This window comes from Ascoidea rubescens (assembly GCF_001661345.1).
Source record: "Ascoidea rubescens DSM 1968 unplaced genomic scaffold ASCRUscaffold_2, whole genome shotgun sequence".
Taxonomy (NCBI): Eukaryota; Fungi; Ascomycota; class Saccharomycetes; order Ascoideales; family Ascoideaceae; genus Ascoidea; species Ascoidea rubescens.
In genome coordinates, this window is record NW_017962914.1 from 1,238,810 (window position 1) to 1,258,086 (window position 19,277).

General features: G+C 32.5%; 9 protein-coding genes across 9 annotated transcripts; 7 read left to right on the plus strand and 2 right to left on the minus strand.

The window, feature by feature from the left end:
- Positions 1–470: 470 nt before the first annotated feature.
- ASCRUDRAFT_127426 (uncharacterized protein) lies at positions 471–2,588 on the plus strand. The gene has a single exon (XM_020188974.1). The coding sequence runs from the start codon at positions 968–970 to the stop codon at positions 2,468–2,470; it is 1,503 nt and encodes a 500-aa protein (XP_020049442.1). The 5' UTR covers positions 471–967; the 3' UTR covers positions 2,471–2,588.
- Positions 2,589–2,706: 118 nt separating this feature from the next.
- ADE2 (phosphoribosylaminoimidazole carboxylase ADE2) lies at positions 2,707–4,407 on the plus strand (the record flags this gene model as incomplete). Its single annotated transcript, XM_020191596.1, has 1 exon — positions 2,707–4,407. One exon carries the CDS (start codon positions 2,707–2,709, stop codon positions 4,405–4,407), a length of 1,701 nt encoding a protein of 566 aa, XP_020049443.1.
- A 620-nt stretch (positions 4,408–5,027) lies between these two features.
- On the plus strand, positions 5,028–6,017 carry PNC1 (nicotinamidase). Its single transcript, XM_020192721.1, has one exon. It carries the CDS (start codon positions 5,083–5,085, stop codon positions 5,800–5,802), a length of 720 nt encoding a protein of 239 aa, XP_020049444.1. The 5' UTR covers positions 5,028–5,082; the 3' UTR covers positions 5,803–6,017.
- A 118-nt stretch (positions 6,018–6,135) lies between these two features.
- On the minus strand, positions 6,136–6,724 carry ASCRUDRAFT_127468 (uncharacterized protein). The gene has a single exon (XM_020188975.1). The coding sequence runs from the start codon at positions 6,550–6,552 to the stop codon at positions 6,256–6,258; it is 297 nt and encodes a 98-aa protein (XP_020049445.1). The 5' UTR covers positions 6,553–6,724; the 3' UTR covers positions 6,136–6,255.
- A 172-nt stretch (positions 6,725–6,896) lies between these two features.
- RIM8 (Rim8p) lies at positions 6,897–8,710 on the plus strand (the record flags this gene model as incomplete). Its single annotated transcript, XM_020191597.1, has 2 exons — positions 6,897–8,678; positions 8,699–8,710. The coding sequence occupies 2 exons, from the start codon at positions 6,897–6,899 to the stop codon at positions 8,708–8,710; spliced, it is 1,794 nt and encodes a 597-aa protein (XP_020049446.1).
- A 619-nt stretch (positions 8,711–9,329) lies between these two features.
- On the plus strand, positions 9,330–9,677 carry ASCRUDRAFT_68910 (uncharacterized protein; the record flags this gene model as incomplete). The annotated part of the gene is made up of 1 exon (XM_020191598.1): positions 9,330–9,677. The coding sequence occupies one exon, from the start codon at positions 9,330–9,332 to the stop codon at positions 9,675–9,677; it is 348 nt and encodes a 115-aa protein (XP_020049447.1).
- Positions 9,678–11,169: 1,492 nt separating this feature from the next.
- Positions 11,170–11,337, plus strand: ASCRUDRAFT_79691 (uncharacterized protein; the record flags this gene model as incomplete). The annotated part of the gene is made up of 1 exon (XM_020194407.1): positions 11,170–11,337. One exon carries the CDS (start codon positions 11,170–11,172, stop codon positions 11,335–11,337), a length of 168 nt encoding a protein of 55 aa, XP_020049448.1.
- A 2,575-nt stretch (positions 11,338–13,912) lies between these two features.
- ASCRUDRAFT_74528 (uncharacterized protein) lies at positions 13,913–14,987 on the plus strand. The gene has a single exon (XM_020192722.1). It carries the CDS (start codon positions 14,004–14,006, stop codon positions 14,829–14,831), a length of 828 nt encoding a protein of 275 aa, XP_020049449.1. The 5' UTR covers positions 13,913–14,003; the 3' UTR covers positions 14,832–14,987.
- A 2,763-nt stretch (positions 14,988–17,750) lies between these two features.
- Positions 17,751–19,028, minus strand: ASCRUDRAFT_6711 (leucine-rich repeat domain-containing protein; the record flags this gene model as incomplete). The annotated part of the gene is made up of 1 exon (XM_020191374.1): positions 17,751–19,028. One exon carries the CDS (start codon positions 19,026–19,028, stop codon positions 17,751–17,753), a length of 1,278 nt encoding a protein of 425 aa, XP_020049450.1.
- Positions 19,029–19,277: the final 249 nt, after the last annotated feature.

Here is a 19,277-nt window from a genome sequence, read left to right on the forward strand (position 1 = left end):
ATCAGATTCTTTGTGAGATTGTTCTGTATTGAGTTCTTGACTTTGCCCGTTTTGATTAGTATTGGCTGAGGAAACTGTTGAAGATAAGCCAATTTGCTGGGGAGATTCAACAGCACTTGCTGCTGGATTTTTATTTGTTTTTGTTTCAAAATCCTCTTGATAATCTTCGTTCAGATTCCCATTTTGAAGAATTTCTTTAGTTGTTTCTTTGACAGTTTTTGTGTTTTCGCTGGATTTGAGATCAGACTTGGAATGGTCATCTGGTATCTTGGGGACACCAGAAATATTCACCTGAACTACAGAGTCTCCATCCATTATTCAGCAATTGAAAGAAGCGCTCCGTAATACTGTTTGTGTGTTGAAGATTCTCTTCCACAATGGTGAGGTATGTTACTATCCTATGAGATTAACAGATCAGCTATCCAGATGGGCCTATGGTGGTATACCAGTGAAATTTCTATTTATTGAATCCACTGTTCCCCTTTACCTGTCCTGAAAAGCCATGCGTCGGACTGCACGTGGTTTCCGGTCAGCTGGGCTTTATCGGTCTTTTGTCCTGGGGTCTGTGTATACGGGGTCTGCAAATCCAACCCCCTAACATCCAGCATATGTGATCAGAGCCGGTAATCTGGTTTTAAGCTTGCAGCCTTCAACATATACCGGCACCACACCGCTGGGGCCGAAGAGTCAGCAAAGAGACAAAAATGGTGTCCTTGAGTCTTGGGACTCGAGAGTTGTCGTAAAATGGAGCAGTCTCTTGTTTTATCTTATCTAGGGAATTTGGCTTGTCTAAGTTTTCTGTAATTTGCATTAGTTTTTGCAATTTGCATTATTTTTTGCACTGTGCTGTGCTGGGATGGTTTTCTTTATAAAAGGGCTTTCTTCCTTTTGAAAAAAACTGAAAAAGCATGCTCTGGGACCTTTTGATCAAAGTCAAAGCCAAAACCAATTGGGTCAGTGGTTTAACATGGAGGACATAGCCAGAAGGTTTACAAGATCAGCAGGATATGCTGAACAATTTTGGATCGCATTCAATAATATTAAAGCCCACAAGCATTTGCTAATTAATACCACCTTCAATAAACCATTACCAAAAGAACTTATCATAACAGCAACCAGAAACATTTTACTAAAACACAGTTATCTAGCTTTGAGAATTGTGAAGGACAAAGATTTTGACAAAAGAACTAAATTAGAATACATTTTAACGCCTTGCTCAAAAATTAGAATATCCGATGTCTTAAATTTCGAGTATGATGCCAACTATAAAACTGAGATTGACGAGCAGTATTTACTCAAACTAGACAGAAACTATGATTTTTTTCAACTTTATAAAAAAAATAAACCATTTTGGAAAATTGAGGTTTTAAATGACATCCACGTCAGTTTCATCTGTGACCATATGTTAGATGGCATGAGTGCTGTTAGATTTCAAATTGATTTAGTTAATGAGGTTAACAAAATAAAAGATACCTACACTATTGGCGATTTGCTAGAAAATAATTCCTTGTTTGACTTTCAAAAGGATTACTCATTGCTAGCTGCAATACCAAAACCAATTGATGAAATCCTTGATGTTATTCCCTCAAAATCGTTCAGAGAAAAGTTTCTAATTAACAAACTAAAACCCTTGAAAAAATACGATTCTGTCGATGATAAAGAAGGCAAAATAAATTGTTTTAATTTCAACAAAATATTCAATACAACTGACTATCCAACAGTTTTCAAAATCATAAAATTTAATCATCAAGAAAATTTAAAAATTTTGTCCTTGTGTAAAACACACAATGTTAAAATGAACTCATTTATCCATGCTGCATTCATATCTGCAATTTCCAATTATGCATTGGATATAAACGAAGCACCATCAACAGGAGAATTTGCCTTTCCAATAAACCTAAGAGCATTTATGGATGAATATAAAACAGACAATGACATTTTATACGGATGCTTTGTCTCCTTGGGTTTTTATGGAATCGAAAGACAAGTTTTGTATAACAACATGAACCCTTTTAGTTGGAACTTGGTTAAAGTGATCAACAAAAAGAGATCTGAAAACATTAAAAACTATATGGAATCCGTTTATGAAGGCATGGGCATGAGAAAATATTTGGATTCAGAGACTGATGCTCTTGAAAGGGCAATCAATAGCAGGTTGGGTCAACTTAAAACAGATTCACTAAGAATATCTAATTTGGGATTCAATGTTGTAAACAATAAAAATTTTGGCGAGAATAATTACAAAATAACCAATATGTTGTTGAGCCAAAATATGGGAACATTATCAACCTCTCTAGTTCTTAATATCGTCTCCACAGAAAACGGTATGAATATACTCTTGGGCACAATTGGTGGGTTATTTGATAAAAATGTTAGCAAAAACCAGGTCAAATTGGACCAGGTTTATGAAAGATTTAGATATATTTTATTAAATGGAACTGATCTCTCCAATAAAAATACCGGATTTTAGTGAGTGATGAGTGATTGGGTGTGGTTCGAACCGTTGATTGAAGTTGGTTTTGTAGAGAATTTCTTTCGGAAAATGATTGATTTTTTTTTTGTATCGATTTACCAGCATGTGACTCAAGTATTTTTTTACCCTTTATAGAACTTTTATTTGTCCAATGCTCATCAACTTTTTTATTTTTTCTTTCCTTTGAAAAGCAGGCCAGTTTGTAGAAGATAGTTGATTGATACTGTTGAATTATGGATGACAAAGTATTAGGTATTCTTGGTGGGGGCCAGCTTGGTCGTATGGTCCTTGAGGTTGCTAATCGCTTGAACATAAAAACATATATTTTAGATAGTGGTATTAATACATCGGCAAAACAAATATCTAATTCTACTGAACATATTGATGGTTCGTTCAAGGATGCTGAGTCTATCAAAAAGCTTTGTGAAAAATCCGATGTGATCACCATTGAAATTGAACACATTAATGCTGATATATTAATTGATATTCAAAAATCAAAACCCAGCTTGAAAATCTTCCCATCACCAAAGATTATCAAGTTGATCCAAGATAAATATATTCAAAAAATTCATTTTATTCATAATGATATCAATGTTGCCGAATCTGCCTCTGTCGAAAAAAGCGAGGAGTCATTGATAAAAATCGGCGGGAAGTTTGGATATCCCTTCATGTTAAAATCTAGAACCTTGGCTTATGACGGTAGAGGAAATTTTGTTGTTAATTCCAAAGAAGACGTTCCAAAGGGCTTGGAGTTTTTAAAAAACAACAATTTATTATATGCCGAAAAATGGTGTCCATTTATCAAGGAGCTTGCAGTTATGGTTGTTTTAACCCAGGATGGAAGTGTTCATACATACCCAACAGTTGAAACTATTCACAAAAACAATATATGCCATATTGTTTATGCACCTGCCGAAGTATCTTCTAAGATTCAAGTTGCAGCCCAGGAATTGGCCAAGAAGGCTGTCGGTTCTCTTAAAGAAGCTGGTGCTGGTATTTTTGGTGTAGAAATGTTTCTTTTAGAGGACGGAGAGCTTCTTATCAATGAAATAGCTCCAAGGCCTCACAATTCAGGCCATTATACTATTGATGCGTGTGTTTGTTCTCAATTCGAAGCACATATCAGAGCAGTTATGGGGTTGCCAATTCCAGAAGGCGCTACTTCATTTTCAACAAACACCACTAATGCTATCATGTTAAATGTTATTGGGTTTAAAGAGCCAAATGGAGAGTTGAAGGCTTGTCATAGAGCATTTGAAACGGCAGGTGCATCTGTTTATCTCTATGGTAAATCAAGCAGACATGAGAGAAAAGTTGGGCATATCAATATTGTGGGTAGTTCAATGGAAGAAAACAAGAAGAAGTTGGATTATATAATGAGTGGTGTTTCATCAAAGGTTCCAAGTTCAATTGCTGGAACATCAAAAACGCCCTTAATTGGTGTTGTTATGGGATCAGATTCAGATTTACCTGTGATGGCAGTTGGAGCCAATATTCTCAAAAAATTTAACATTCCATTTGAGCTTTCAATAGTTTCTGCGCACCGAACACCATTGCGTATGGTGGAATATGCTAAAGGTGCTGGAGATAGAGGGTTGAAGGTTATTATTGCAGGAGCTGGTGGTGCAGCCCATCTTCCAGGTATGGTTGCAGCTATGACTACATTGCCAGTTATAGGTGTTCCTGTTAAAGGGTCGAGTCTCGATGGAGTTGACTCATTATATTCAATTGTTCAAATGCCCCGAGGTATTCCAGTTGCAACGGTTGCAATTAACAACTCGACCAATGCTGCGTTATTGGCTATTAGGATTTTGTCTTCATTTATTCCTGAGTATAGAGAGCAAATGGAAAGATATATGGCAGAGATGGAAAAGGAAGTGAATGGGAAAATTGAAAGAATTGAAAGCATTGGATATGAGGCGTATCTTAAATAGAGATGGTATTTTAAATAGAGATAATGGTAGGAGGTACCTGATTTTAGTTGTATCTATTGTGAAAGGACGATGTTATGATTGGTATTGATTGAGCTTGGTTGAGTTTCAGTTTCAGTTTCAGTTTAAGGAAACACCTTATTGAATTTCCTAAATAAATATTTAGATAGTGATAGTGATCATGATTTCATCTACAGTACAAAAATTGTAGGTTGAATAGCTAAGGAACATTCAGAAGATAAAAAGAAAACAATTGAAGAAAAATTAAACAAAGGAATCAGTAAATAAAAAGAATTTAAAAGATGGAAAAAGTTGAAAAAATTTAGAAAAATTCAAACAGAATTATTTAATCTATAATTGTTTTGACTAATTAACAATTGTGTTGTTTTTAGTGATTCTTTGTATATTTGATAAAATTCGATAAAATTTGAAAATATTTGAAAATATTGAAAGCACTTAAGAACTGAGAATTGAGAATTGAATGAGAAGGGATATTAAATTTGAATGGAACATGTGATCTGAGCAATAATTTACCAAAACACAGGTAAATTGATAAGGATATTTTGGTGTATTAATGTTTGATGTAATTGTATAATTTTATAAATATAAGAGATATTAAAGTACAGTATATTTTTTGAAGTCAGTCAGGAAAAGTGTGATTGAAATACAAATAGGACAATGACAATTAGTAGAGCATTGGTAATAATTGACCTACAAGAGGATTTCCTACCTCCTAATGGTAGTTTAGCTGTTAAAGATGGACGAGAAATTATCGGGGATGTAAATGAGTTGATCAACTTGGACAAGTACAAGTGGAAGTTGGTAATTGCCAGTAAGGACTGGCATCCCAAAGACCACTGTTCGTTTGCTAGCAATAACAATGTAAAAGAGTTCAGTTTAGTTGAATTCAGCCAGCCAGGAACAAAAGGCGCAATTAAGGCAAAACAAGTTGTTTGGCCAGACCACTGCATTCAAAATGAAAAGGGAAGCGAGTTTGGCTATGAGTTTAGAGAAAAGTTTGAGAGATTAAAAGAGAAATATGGGAATGGAAGAGTTAAAGTGGTCGAGAAGGGATATTTAAAAGATCGAGAATATTACTCATGTTTCAACGATGTCTGGAATTCGCACCATACGGAGATGGAGGCGATTTTGGATGAGAACGAGATTACGGATGTATATTTCGTCGGTATTGCCTACGACTATTGCGTGTTACACTCTTCCATCAGCTGCGCCAGGCTCAAGAAGTTCCACACATATGTGTTGAAGGACGTCTGCAAGAGTGTTGCTCCCGAAAACGACAAGGCGACGGACGAAAAATATCTAGCTCACGGAGTGAAGATTATAGGCATGAGGAGCGAGGAAGTGGCCAGAATCCGAGACCAACTGGGCACCAGATAGGGTTGAACATTCTGGAGACAAGCTTTATTATATAGCACGATAAATGTTGACGTCGCTGATATAATTCTGTAAAGGGATATGAAATGAGTAAACATACAAGCAATTTTTGCTGGTGCAATTGCTTGTTTTTGCTGTCTGTTTCCGCCCAAGCTTTTCCATGATAAATCGACGTGGCTTTCGCGGAGAATACGTCCTGCACTCGCGGGGAGAAATGCTGTGTGTACGCTGGCTCAAAGAAGTGGATTCCCACTAGAACAGGGCTAGTAAAAAAAAAGCTTGTTCAGGCAGAACAATAACGCGGGCAAGAGCGGCGCTAGAAGCGGCCCTGGCTCAGCAGCCAATCAGAGAGCTGACGGGAGCGGTGGGACCGCTGGAAGCACGGAAATTGGTTGGTCATTTGCTGCGTGTGGTGTGTGCAGCCCTCCCTTGGGTGTGTCTGTTCTTTTGCTGTTTTCAAAAAACAAGAGAAAAAAAGCTTCTTGTTTCTTGTTGCTGAATTCTAATAGTTCTAATAATACCCTGCTTCACGACTCGCACAGCCAATCGTCCTGCTCCTGCTGCTGTTTCCTCTGCCCCCTCTGCCCCCTCCGCCGCCTCTGGTCTCTGAAACGCGTGTCCCGGCCCAGACCCCTGTTCTGTCTCCTCTGCCTCTTCTGCTGCGTTCGCTGCCTTTGCTGCCTCTGCTGCCACCTCCGGTTCAATTCTCCCTGTGCTCCCAATCAAAAAAGACACCACCTCGCCAACAAGCATTTCTGCGTATTCAAATTCCTTAATAACAATACTACAGAAAGCACAACTCAAGCCAAACACAAAGTTTCTATTCCTTATTTATTGCTCAAGCCCTCTCAAAACTCTTGTTTTGCTTCTTGTTTCGTTCTTATTTTTCTTGGTTCTTACCTTGCTCCTAATTCCTCATCTCTTTTTCGTCGCCCTTTTCCCACCCAGCAATACAAGATAATCCTCCTGCGGTTTCATCTGCTCTCACCTCTGTTCCCATCTTCTCTCAGACACACTCCCTTCACTTGCTCTGGGTTTCTCTTTTTCTCCTTTTCCACTACCTACCATTATCTATCCAGTCCACAAAGTAGCCGCCGATGAGGCGAGCAGTAAACAAACTACTACCTTCAAGAACTAAAGTTCTTTCATCCACCATTTCTAATATTTCAAAAAACCTAAGACTTGATAATCTAAATGCTATAGAAGAGTTTTATCTATCCTTAAGCGACCCCACAAAGATCTGCTTCAAACCTGGTGACTTGATCAAAGGCGACCTCATCCTATCCTTGAAGAAAAAAATTATCAACATCACTATTGAACTATCCATCAATGGCTCTGTCAAAATAAAATCTTATGGCTCAACTACTCCTGTCTCTTCCTCAACAAGAAAGGTCTCCCTCTTTTCCAACAAATCAATCTTATATGGTGCCAACAACATTCACAACAACAATAACACAAATAATGACACACCTGCCAATATAAGCATAAACAATCTACCTTCTCTAAGTAAAGGTAAACACAAATTTCCCTTTGAAATTAAACTACCCAAAAATCACATCTTCACCTCCATTCGTTTTGAAAAAGGCTCAATCTCCTATTCATTAAAGGCTAAAATCATCCACAACTCCATAAACTCTCCCTCTATATCTCCCTCATCGTCCCATTCTCTATCTTCAACCCACATCCATCACAACCATGACCACAATCACCCAAAACGATTTTCAAAACTATACAAACTCAACAACAAGTCCTCATCTTCAAATGTTACACATAACAACAACTACTGCAATAACAATAGCAATAGCAACTCTGATGACGACTCTGACGACTCAGTATCTTCCCACTCAAATCTAATAGCTGTTTGTGAAAGAAATATATCCATTCTATGTCCCATCAATATATCAAACTTATCAAAACCAAAACCAAGAGTCCTAACCGTAAAACCAAAACCAAAATACATCAAAAAGGGCTTATCCTCCTCAACAACCCTCAACTCTGGAAATTCCTCTTCAAACAAATCAACTGACGATGATTCCTCTCTCACTCTAACTAGTAATCCAAACTCCATATCAAACTCAATGACAAACTCAAACTCAAACTCAAATCCAAATTCAATATCAAATTCTACATCCCTAAAAAACTCTCTCAAAAATTCAATCAAATTACTTGTCATTGTTCCAACCCTAGGCTACTTGAAAGGTGACCTAATCCCAATAACTGTTTACCTACAGCACATCAAAAATTTACAATCAATCAATGGCATAATAATAACCCTAATACGCATTTGCAGAGTTGATAACAGTCCCAATGGCGCTGTTCAGTCCTTCAGAAAAGACCTAGCTCAAACCATCAAACCTCTCATAGTTGATCCCAAAACTCTAAACGCTGAAGTTAGCACAATGCTAAGAATCCCCTATGATATATTCCCAACCATCGTTGGCTCCCCATTAATCTCCTTCCAGTATTACATCGAAGTCTTGGTCAATCTATCAAATCAAAAAAATACCGTTTCTCTATTATTAGGCAATGGTGCTGTCTCTGATGGTTCATCTAGTTATGACTCAAACGCTTTAAACTCTGCTATAATCAAAAGCTCTTCTCCAATAGTGGCAAACGACATCAATAACGATCATTATCTACAACTACTAAAAGATGGCGATTCATTGTTTAAATCTAACAATGATCTAATTTTCAACGTTGATAAATTAAGAAGGATGAAAGATGTTTTAACCTTAACAACTGAAATTATTATTGGAACTGAAAGAAACAATGATCTAATAAAACAACAACAACAACAACAACAACAACAACAACAACAACAACAAAACTCCCCAAACAATACCAATATCAATAATATCATCAACAACAACAATATAGCTGTAAATTACAACAAAAACAGATCTCCTTCTGACATAAATTTAAAATTAAACTTTTCAAACCCTAATATAAATAATTCTAACAATTCTAACAATTCTTCAACTGTTTGCATTTCTAATCAAAACTCCACAGAAAATGGAGATATAAATACTACCACAACTATTACTACTAATAATAATGACATCAACAATAATAATAATAACATCAATAATAACAATAATAATGATAATGATATTAATTTACATTTTCCTATACCGCCCATACCGACAAACTTAGATTTGTCTGGTTCAAATTTTATCTCATCATTACCCAAATATGGGGAAATTCGCGATAATAATTCAAACATAAATCTTAATAATAATAATAATAATAATAATAATAACAGTTCAATATCGTTTTCACCCTTGGTCAATAGTAACTTGTCTGAAAAAGAATTATTAAAATTGAAAGAAAATTTATTATTGCCATCAGAGCCACCATTAGAACCCCCAAATTTATCTGAATCTTTTGTAATTGAGCAACAGTCATTGAGATCAGAAACGGATAATTTGCCTATTGTCCCTGAGCTTCCCCCTTTACCACCAAATTTGCTTCAGTCTATTCAACAACCTATAAATGAAATTCCGAGTGAATTTGTTGGTCAAGATACAATAATGGCTGAAAGATTTGATCCAATAAAAACAAATGATAGTGATACATTAGATTCCGAAAAGTCAAGTGATAATCATAATAATTCACAAGTAACTATCTCAAAACAAAACAATGACAGTCAAATCAATGATGATTATCCTGATGATGATCCAGATAGAGAAAGAGAAAGAATACGGCGGATCACAAACAGTAGATATTCTGCCACTGCAAATTACATAGCATTAACTGATGATGATCTTAGAGATTCTGTTCCAAGGTACGAAGAGCCTATAAGCAATTTAACTTTAAATAATAATACAATCAGATTTCAAGGGAACCGAGTTTCAAAACCAGATAGTATTTCAAGTTAAATAGCTATGATTAAAGAAACTAATTTATTATAAAAGGAATTTTTGGTTTTTTTTCCCTTTTTTTTCTTTTCTTTTCTTTTTTTTTCTTTTTGGTTTTGTTCTATAATTTTTTATTTTAACGTTGCAATATAAAGAAAGAACATCTAGAATTTTGAATTTCATGTTATTATTTCCATTTCTTCATTATTTTTTTTATTACTGTTTTTGAATTTCATTTTTTTTTTTCTTTACCTTTTCTTTTTCATGTCCCTATATACATCTTGCCCTATATTTCACATTTTAAAATTAGTTTTTGGCCGTATTCTTGTGTATTTAATTTAGTTAATTTTTATTATCATCTTTTTATTTTGTTACATTTATTTTTTATCGGCTGTTGGTTTATTTTTTATTTCTTATTTGTTACTATTATTACATAAAATTAACCAGATCTTTTTTAGTCCAGTAGCAAAATCATCTCAAGAATGCAGTAATGCGGTTTATACATATGTGTGCATAAATATACAGTTATGATTGGTCAGCGATGATTAAGCATTTCGACGGGTAACTTTTTTGCGGCAACTACTCGTTTCGGTTTTGTGTTTTTGGTGGTTTTGAGGACAGTTGGAAACTAAAACAGAGGCAGATGATTATATTTAAGAACAGTCACATCAAAATGAAATAATGAGTACAATTGAGTGCGTCAGCTAGATCTGGAAATTGAATATCTGTTGCTAAACATACTAGGATTCCAATAGCTTTTGAAGACATGGAAACCAAAATTGAAGAGTTTTCAAAAAAATGTGGTTACTGTTTTTGAGCTGCAACTGAAATGAAAATACCAATTAGTTAATTGGACTATAGTTGCAATTTGGACTTTTGACAGAAAGCATAAAAATAAACTTTGTTCATGCTGCATTGAAAGCTTTGGTTACTGTATTATTGATTTTGATTCGATTGAAACAATTTCTAAACAGAGAGCACTAAAGAGAAATTCATTTAATTCTTTCAGAAAGCTTAGAATAGGTATCAGCTAAGAACAGAGACTTTGCTGTCATTGGAACTATAGATTAAAAAATCATGATGTTTTGATACTTGATTACTGATTATTCAATGTTTATTCCTTAAATGCTAAAATTTGGCACTATATTTCTGTTATCTTAGCAGTTATTTTATCAACACAATCATATATCTTTGAACGCTATAATACAAGAGTTATTGGAACTTAGTTTTGAATGTAATTGCAAATTACAGGATACTTATCATCAATTAGTAACTTGAGCCAAGAGAGAATCAGTTTTGAAGCTTTCAAACAACAAAAAATATTTACCCTTATAAGTACGCTCAATTCTGAAATAAGTTCTTTAATAAGTTCTTGATTTGTATGTTTCTTTGTTTTTATCATATTACGAAATTCCCACACACACTAGACTTTATAGACAAACCGTTTGGTGGCTTTTATTTATAATTTTAATTTTATTTAATATAGTAATTTCAGCTCCTACCAGTTTATGGAATGTTTTTGGTTTTCTTGGTTAAAAATTTTGGCAGTATTTATTTTCTTCAAGATAATAACCTTAATCAATGGAGTTTCCTATCCATTAACTTAAGTGCAATTTCTGGGTTTACTCAAAACCAAAAATCCAACTGTTTTCCAGATTTCAAGTCAAATGAAATGGTTTGATATAAATACATGGGTTTATTTAATATTTTGTTTTGATTGTTTTTTTTTATTGAAATTAATGTGTTGATTATAAATTAATTTACTAAAGCCGACAGATCCAATATTTTTTTCACAAAATTTACTCAAATTAAAATAAAAAACGCCATGAATTTATTATAAAACAAACCTAGAATACTTTATTGAGATTTTATAAATGATAAAATTATTTTTTTTCAATAATTTAAGCAAAATAGCAGGATTCTCTTAAAGTTACTTTCCAGTGTTTTTTGCACATTTATTTTGCTAATCTATTTTGTTTTTATTATACCAGATAAATCTAATTTTAGAACTACGACTAATATTTAAAATTCTGTGTTTTCTTTAAGTTAACTTAGATTCTTCAAAAATGTTTGTTTTTTTACTTGGAATTGTCATTTTTTTGCAGGTTTCAATCATTTTTGTTTCAGTTGCTTTTTACTTTTTTGTATTCTTTGTATTTTTATTGGCACACTTATCTTCTCTCTGCAAAAGGTTTTACTTTGCTGGCTATTTTTTTGTTAAAAGATTCCCGACTATAGCATAGAATAATTATTAGCTTATAAAACGAATTGAAATTTAGCAATTCACAAAAACAAGAGACTTGATTTTTTTGATAATTATCAATTGTTTAGTTAAGAAAGATTTTTACTCACACATCAATTGACTTAGCTGATAAAAACGATTTTTAGGAATCTAAAGAGAAAATCGAGAATTGAAGATTAGAATAACAAGACGATTAATTTTTTAAAAGTTTTAAATTCAATCAAAATTTTTATTTGTTTTTTGAACTCAAAAAATATTTTTTATTTGGGATGATTATAAGAATCAACTTGGTATTATTTCATCTCATTTGAAATTGCGAAGAATAAAATTGATATCATTGATATCCGATATCAAAAAAAAAAGAAAATAGAAGATAGAAAATAGAAAATCGCAATTTCCATTTAAATATTGTTCAATTGTAATAGGGAAGTGCTTGCCTAGATACTTTGTAACTGACATTCAATATCGTCTAGATGTTGTTTTTGCTGATTTAACCAATTTTGTTGTGCAAAACAGCTTTGAAAATATGCTAAAAAACAACTTTTCTTTCATAATTTTGGTTTGTTCAATAGACCAATGGTGACCCAGAACTGTATATTATCAAAATATTTTGCTTGTCTTTTCCACGTACCCAAAAGTTGAACCCATGCCTCAACCTCCTGCCTGACTCCATTCTAGATCTATTTAAACTATCCCCATGCAAGAGGTCTAATGAGATGAGATTATAGCTTTACATTGAGTAGCAATATGGCTTGAAAATGAAGATATCAACGATAAAATATCAGGCCCAGAGCAATATCAAAGCAGAGCTATATCAAAACAGAAAGATGGAATCGATAATTCTATTGTAATTCCCGGTTGCAGGTGTTCGAGTAAGAGAGACTTTTCATTTAGCTTTTCAAACCCTTATTTTTGATTTATCGGACATATCGAGCAGCAGGAAGGAAAAAACATAACAAAAAAAAGATAAAACACAGGTTTTGTTTTCTAAGTTTGAGAGCAATTCAAGAGCCTAGTGTTTTTTCGGCATACCAATAGAAACCCAAAATACAGACTACTGAATTGGGCCCAAAAACATAGGTTACTAAAAAATCTCCAACAGTTCAGAGTGTTTCACCCACTGGAGTTTGGTGAGGGAAAGCCAAACTCTTGTGTATGCCAGTCATTACTAATAGTAGACTTGTATCAGTTTAATGAATGGAATGTTTTCATCTATTTCCTTTTTCAAGATAATTTCATATCAAGACATCGAAACCTCTTACTTTGACCAGGAGATACAGAGATGATCAATTGAGATCAGAAAAGGCCTTCATCTTTGTATATACTCAAATTCGATTAGCCCATCATGTAACGGTAGTATGATTTTGAGTTCTCTTTTAATAGAAAATATTTTTTCTACTGACCAATCAAACATTATTAATCATGTATCTATTGGCTGGAATTACTTCTCTTCCTGAGATGTCAGAGGTAAATAGTTACATCTCTTGATTTATGCCAAACAATGTCTCACATCACTGCTAGCTGAAAACCTTTTAAACAAAAAAATTTCGAATAATCTTAAATTCCAAACTGGAGTAATTGGGGATAAAATCTTGTTTTTCTGTTGAATATCATTACTATTTGGTCGCTGGTTATAGGGTGTGTTTTAGTACATACTAATTTTAAAGCTATTTTTTTGAGTGTAAGGTTTCTGATTCTTCAAAATTTTCAAAATTCATCTAAAAAATCTATCTAAAAAATCTATTATTCTAACTCTAGAATAGCCATATGAGGATATGACTTGAGCTACTGTAATTTCCATTTTATCTCATTCCGTATTTCATATTTCATGCAACCTAAATAGATCCTGTCTATTATGATCTTCAAGCAAGTTTTTTTCAGAAAAATTCAATGCCAATTGAAATTTCCAGGCATATATATATCCTTCTGATTTCTTGTTTTTATCTTGTAGTTTTTTTTCTTATCTTCACCAATATAATAATCTAATCTTTTATATTAATAATTATAACCATATTTATAATTTCCATTCGCTAAATTTTGAAATACCTTTAATTTTTACTTTATTTTTACCCTATTTTCACTTAATTTTCTAAGCCATCTCAAAAATGTTCAAATTGACCTTAGTTTCTCTTTTGGCAATTGCTTCTTATGTCTCTGCAAGTCCAATTGCAAACCCACTACCAGTTGCTATTCCAAATGCTTTAGCAAATCCAGCAGCTTCTTACGCTTGTCATGCTTCTTGTGGTAACTTAATTATTGCTGCTAGAGCTTGTGCTGAAGATGGTTCCTCCGATAGTGGTCCATACACCGATGACTGTTTATGTCCTTCTAGTGGTGATTCTGATTTCCAAGCCCTTCTTGACAGCTGTTTAGAATGTGGTTGGTGTTTATGGTCTGACTATGGTTCATTCTTAACTGCTCCATTAGCTGCTTGTGGTAATGTTCCAACTGAACCAACTGGTACTGAATGTCTTTCCGCTTCTGAAACTTCTACAGCCGAATCCACTCCAGCCGAATCCACTCCAGCTGAATCATCCCCAGTTGAATCATCCCCAGTTGAATCCACTCCAGCTGAATCATCCCCAGTTGAATCCACTCCAGTTGAATCATCCCCAGTTGAATCCACTCCAGTTGAATCATCCCCAGTTGAATCATCCCCAGTTGAATCATCCCCAGCTGTTTCTTCCCCAGTTGAATCATCCCCAGCTGTTTCTTCCCCAGTTGAATCATCTCCAGCTGTTTCTTCCCCAGTTGAATCATCTCCAGCTGTTTCTTCCCCAGTTGAATCATCTCCAGCTGTTTCTTCCCCAGCTGTTTCTTCTCCAGTTGAATCTTCTCCAGCTGCTTCTGTTTCTGAATATACCGGTGGTGCTAACAGAGCTCAATTTGCTGGTGCTGCTTTATTAGCTGGTTTTGCTGCCTTCCTCATCTAATCTTTTTTGATTTAAAATGATTTTTTTTCACTTTATGTTTTTATTCTATTCTATTTTTTCTTTTTAATTTATTCCAATTTACTTTAAAACTAGTTCTAGTCTAAGTTCCGTCAATATTGCAAACTATTTAATCAATAAATTATTCAAAACTAACTCAAAAATGCAATTTATAATTTTAAGAATTTAAAGTAAATTCATTTCATCATAGATGAATTTTTGTTTAAAATAGTTATTATTTAACATTCACCAAAAAAAAGATATTGTTCATATACACTTAATGTATTGTTATTTCAAAAGATAAAATAAAATTAAATTACCATGATTTTTTTTCACAAAATATAATTATGTTTCTGATAATTTCGTGAGTAATTAATTTTGAAAAAGTTTAATTCAAATAAAAATACCATAATTTGAATAAAATTCAGTTAAAAAAACCAAAAAAATTAGTATTTTCTGATACAATCTAGATTTTAGCCAAAAATTGCTAACATTTACAACAATTTTTTTTTTTCATATTAATAAATTTTGTTAAATCTTTCCAGTATTAGTTCCAATAATTAATTTATCAGTGATTAAAAAAATATTAAATGAAAATCTGTATTTGATTTCATTAATATTATAGTTAAAAAACCCCAAATTATGAAAATACTCAAGCCCAAGAAATCAGTCCAATTAATATAAGTAATATTATATTTAATCATCTGAATCATCCAGTGTTATCCACTTTTATTATTCACAAAAAAAAATTTTTTCACATTGGATACTTAATTTAAACGATCGACTAAATATCACACAAATACTAATTTCTTTTATAAAAAATTGTTGAATTAGTCAATAACCCCAATTATAATAAGAAATTATCTTTTTAGATCTAAAAACTTTTAGATTTTATAAGTGGGAAACTTCAATTTAATTAGGGTTTTGAGGAATTTTTCTGTAGCAAATCAATTTGTAGAAAACTAATGAATATAAATTAAAATAATAAATCAAGAGAGTCTTGAATGTGATTTTGTATAGTGAAAAGGAAATTTACATGAAAAATAGGTGCAACTATAAATTTTCTGTATTCAATAATAATAAATTGGATATTAATTGGAGCCTTGAGTAATGTTGAGCCAAGAACCTAATTATTAAATGGCCAGTAAAAGAAAAGTCGAATGAGAAAAATCTTTAATATTTTTCATTATGCAAGTATTAATGGACCCTTTATCAGTCGAATAATTAGATGATGAACCATTAGGTTAATTGATAAATTAAATTGAATTGAAGTTAAAATGCTTAAAAATAGGTGCTTTGCTTTGCCTTACTTTCAATATCACTTGAATTCCAAAATTCTACACCAACGCAGCACATCAATTAAACCGATGATCTATCTTCAGAAATCCCTGATACCAAAGGCAACAATAGAGGATTTCAAACATCTTCAGCATCTCTAGCACCACCACCATTATGAGCTGGCAAAAAATTGTTGAAACCAATGTTTGGATATCCCTCAAAAAGTTGAAGCTGCCAAAAGACGCATAATGCATGCCAAATACTGCAATTATAATTTATATCCACTAATATGGTACTATGCATAAGATCACGTGTAATGCGTGATTATGAATATGCTACATCTACCAACAGTACAGGGACTGGTTTAACTCAATAGGTAGAGAGTGAGATATTCATAATGATATTACACTTTCTGCACAATATACTTTTTGATATTGAAAAGATCATTTCAGATAATCGAAACCATCAATTTAATCATCATTCAAGCAAAAATATGATGAAGAACATTTAATACCGAAAAAAGTGATTTACAGATAATGAAATAATTTATTTATTTTTTTCGCTATCATATGTTTATAATTGACACTTCAATTTAATTGATTCAAATGGCAAAAAAATAAATTATCTGTTGAATGACAATGTTACATCAACATGAAAACCGGAAATATGAAACCAAAAATATCACAATCTGAGTTTCAATTTTAAACTGGTTAATCAAATTGATTTATTTCTCACTCATTTAACAAAATTATAGAAATTTTTTATTGAAAAAGTCATCTAAAATTCCATGCAAAGGCAGGTTTTTTCAAAATAAAATGCATTAACATGCATTAATTGCTACAATACTAGTGGTGGACAAGAAAAGTGCCCATTCCAGCTCGATTTGAGGACAAGAAAAATACTCTTTTCCAAATCGGGCTTAATTGAAAAATAATTGGAACATCAGTCATGTGATCCGTAGAACTGAATGAGAAATTGATTCGATTTGCTTTACGAAAATAATGCCGGTGCAAAACAATTGGCAAAATTTCATATATAATTGACAATATTAAAAATGGACATTCACAACGTTAATCATGTTATGAAGCAGCCGGATCTCTAGATTCGGTCTCTACCTATCCCTCGGCATTTATTGTCGGTCTGCTCCCGTCACGCTTTGGGATGTAACCCAGTCCCCTATAAAAGGAGCTGGAGTTCTCTTCTACGTTCTTTCTTTCTATATATTTGTTTACCTTAATATATAATTATGAATTCGCTACAACAAAACAGAATAAAACATTAGTAAAAAAAGACTAAAAATAGTGAACCATTACCCGCCTTTCCAGAGATTACTAAGTTCCCTCAACCATCGATTGCATTCCCCTTTAGTATCACAACATTCTTTCATGTGCACGAGGGGTATTTTTCTTGTCCTCAAATCGAGCTGGAATGGGCACTTTTTTTGTCCACCACTAGTACCAGATTTTTTTATGATAAAACAATCAACGTCATAATTTAGTTGTTAATGATATATCGAAAATATTTTATGGGTAAAATAAAATCATAAAGGTATTGAATTTGAAATTTTTTATTGCTAAATATATTTATATATGTTATCAATACTGACTTTGAAAAGTGCTAAATAATTACCAATAATTTTTTTTTTTACCTGAGTAAGTCTTGCATTTGATTGATATATAAAGCAATGTTATTTTCTGAATTTATAAGTTTTATTTTATCCAAAATAGAACTATCTTCAATTTCTTGAATATTATTCAATGATAAGTCTATTTCCACTAGGCTAACTAAAGCTGACACATTTTCCATTTTATTAATATGATTAACTGATAGGTTTAAATGCGTAAGGTGAGTTAAATTAGACAAATTTTCAATCTTCTCTATACTATTCCAAGAAAGGTTTAGCACTTCGAGATTAAATAAATCCCATAGGTTTTCGATTTTTTTGATATTATTGTAAGACAAATTCAAAACTTTTAAACTGATTAAATACGGCATCATATCAATCTTTTCAATCTTATTAGAGGATAGATTTAATTCCTCTAGATTGATCAAATTGTTTATGTTTTGAGTTTTAGTTAAATTACTATTCGATAAATCTAAACGTTTCAATCGCAGCAAGTTTGATATCACATTAAATTTGAAAACATTATTAGAGCTTAAATTTAAATCTTTCAAATTAACTAAATTTGAAAAATAAGATGATGATATAAAAGTTGATGGAGCTTGAAAATCTTTATTTTTTTGCAAAGAAAATTCAATCGAATCCAAAGAAGTTGAATTATAGAGCGCAAGATCATTAAACAAATCGCTGATGTTTTCTGCTAAACTTTTATCAGATAAATCCCTGATCTTAATAACGATTTTTTTCAAATTGAGACCCAAAGATAAAATGCTTTTTAAATTTGGAAAATATATCAACGCATGTTTAATTTGTAAATTTATAATCAAACATCTAGTATAAGCTAATTGAGAGGTAAACAAAGAAATATGAGAAATATCAATCCAAAGATTTTCAAGATTAACCTGTTTTTGATTTGGTCTAAAACATTTTTTGGAATTCGTTGAGGCATCATTTTTTGTCTTGTCAATTTTTACCAAAACAACTGATAAAAATACAATTTTCAAAGAAAAATCTCTAATAAATTTGTTGTCATGTAATGTGAATAACAAAAGTTTATCAAAACCCAAACAAGATAATATTTTTTTTATAAAATAAAATGGCAAATCAGTTATAAATGTTTTTTTCTTTTTTGGGGTATTGGGTTCAATCAAATTACCATCACCTTTAACATCATCGTCACTGTCATCATGATTACTATCTTTAGTAAGATTGTGACTTGTATGATTCTGATAGTTTGAAATCAATTTTCGAATTTTGTGATTTCTGCCTTCATCTATAGAACAATCAGAAAGGCGACTCATTTTCAAGTGCTAAATTGATGTCAAATGAAAAAAACACTCAAACCCATTTAAAACAAATATAATCAAAAATCATCAAGTTTTCAAAAAAACACATTTATAAATGAAAATTCAGTTGTTACTGGTTTCGGCTTTGGCTTTGGCTTAAATCGCTATGGTAATCAGAGCAATTATTCCCAATGTTTTGATATAGCAATTCACAAAGAAATAAAACTCTCAACCATCTTTTTGTTTGCTTTTTCTTGCTTTGTT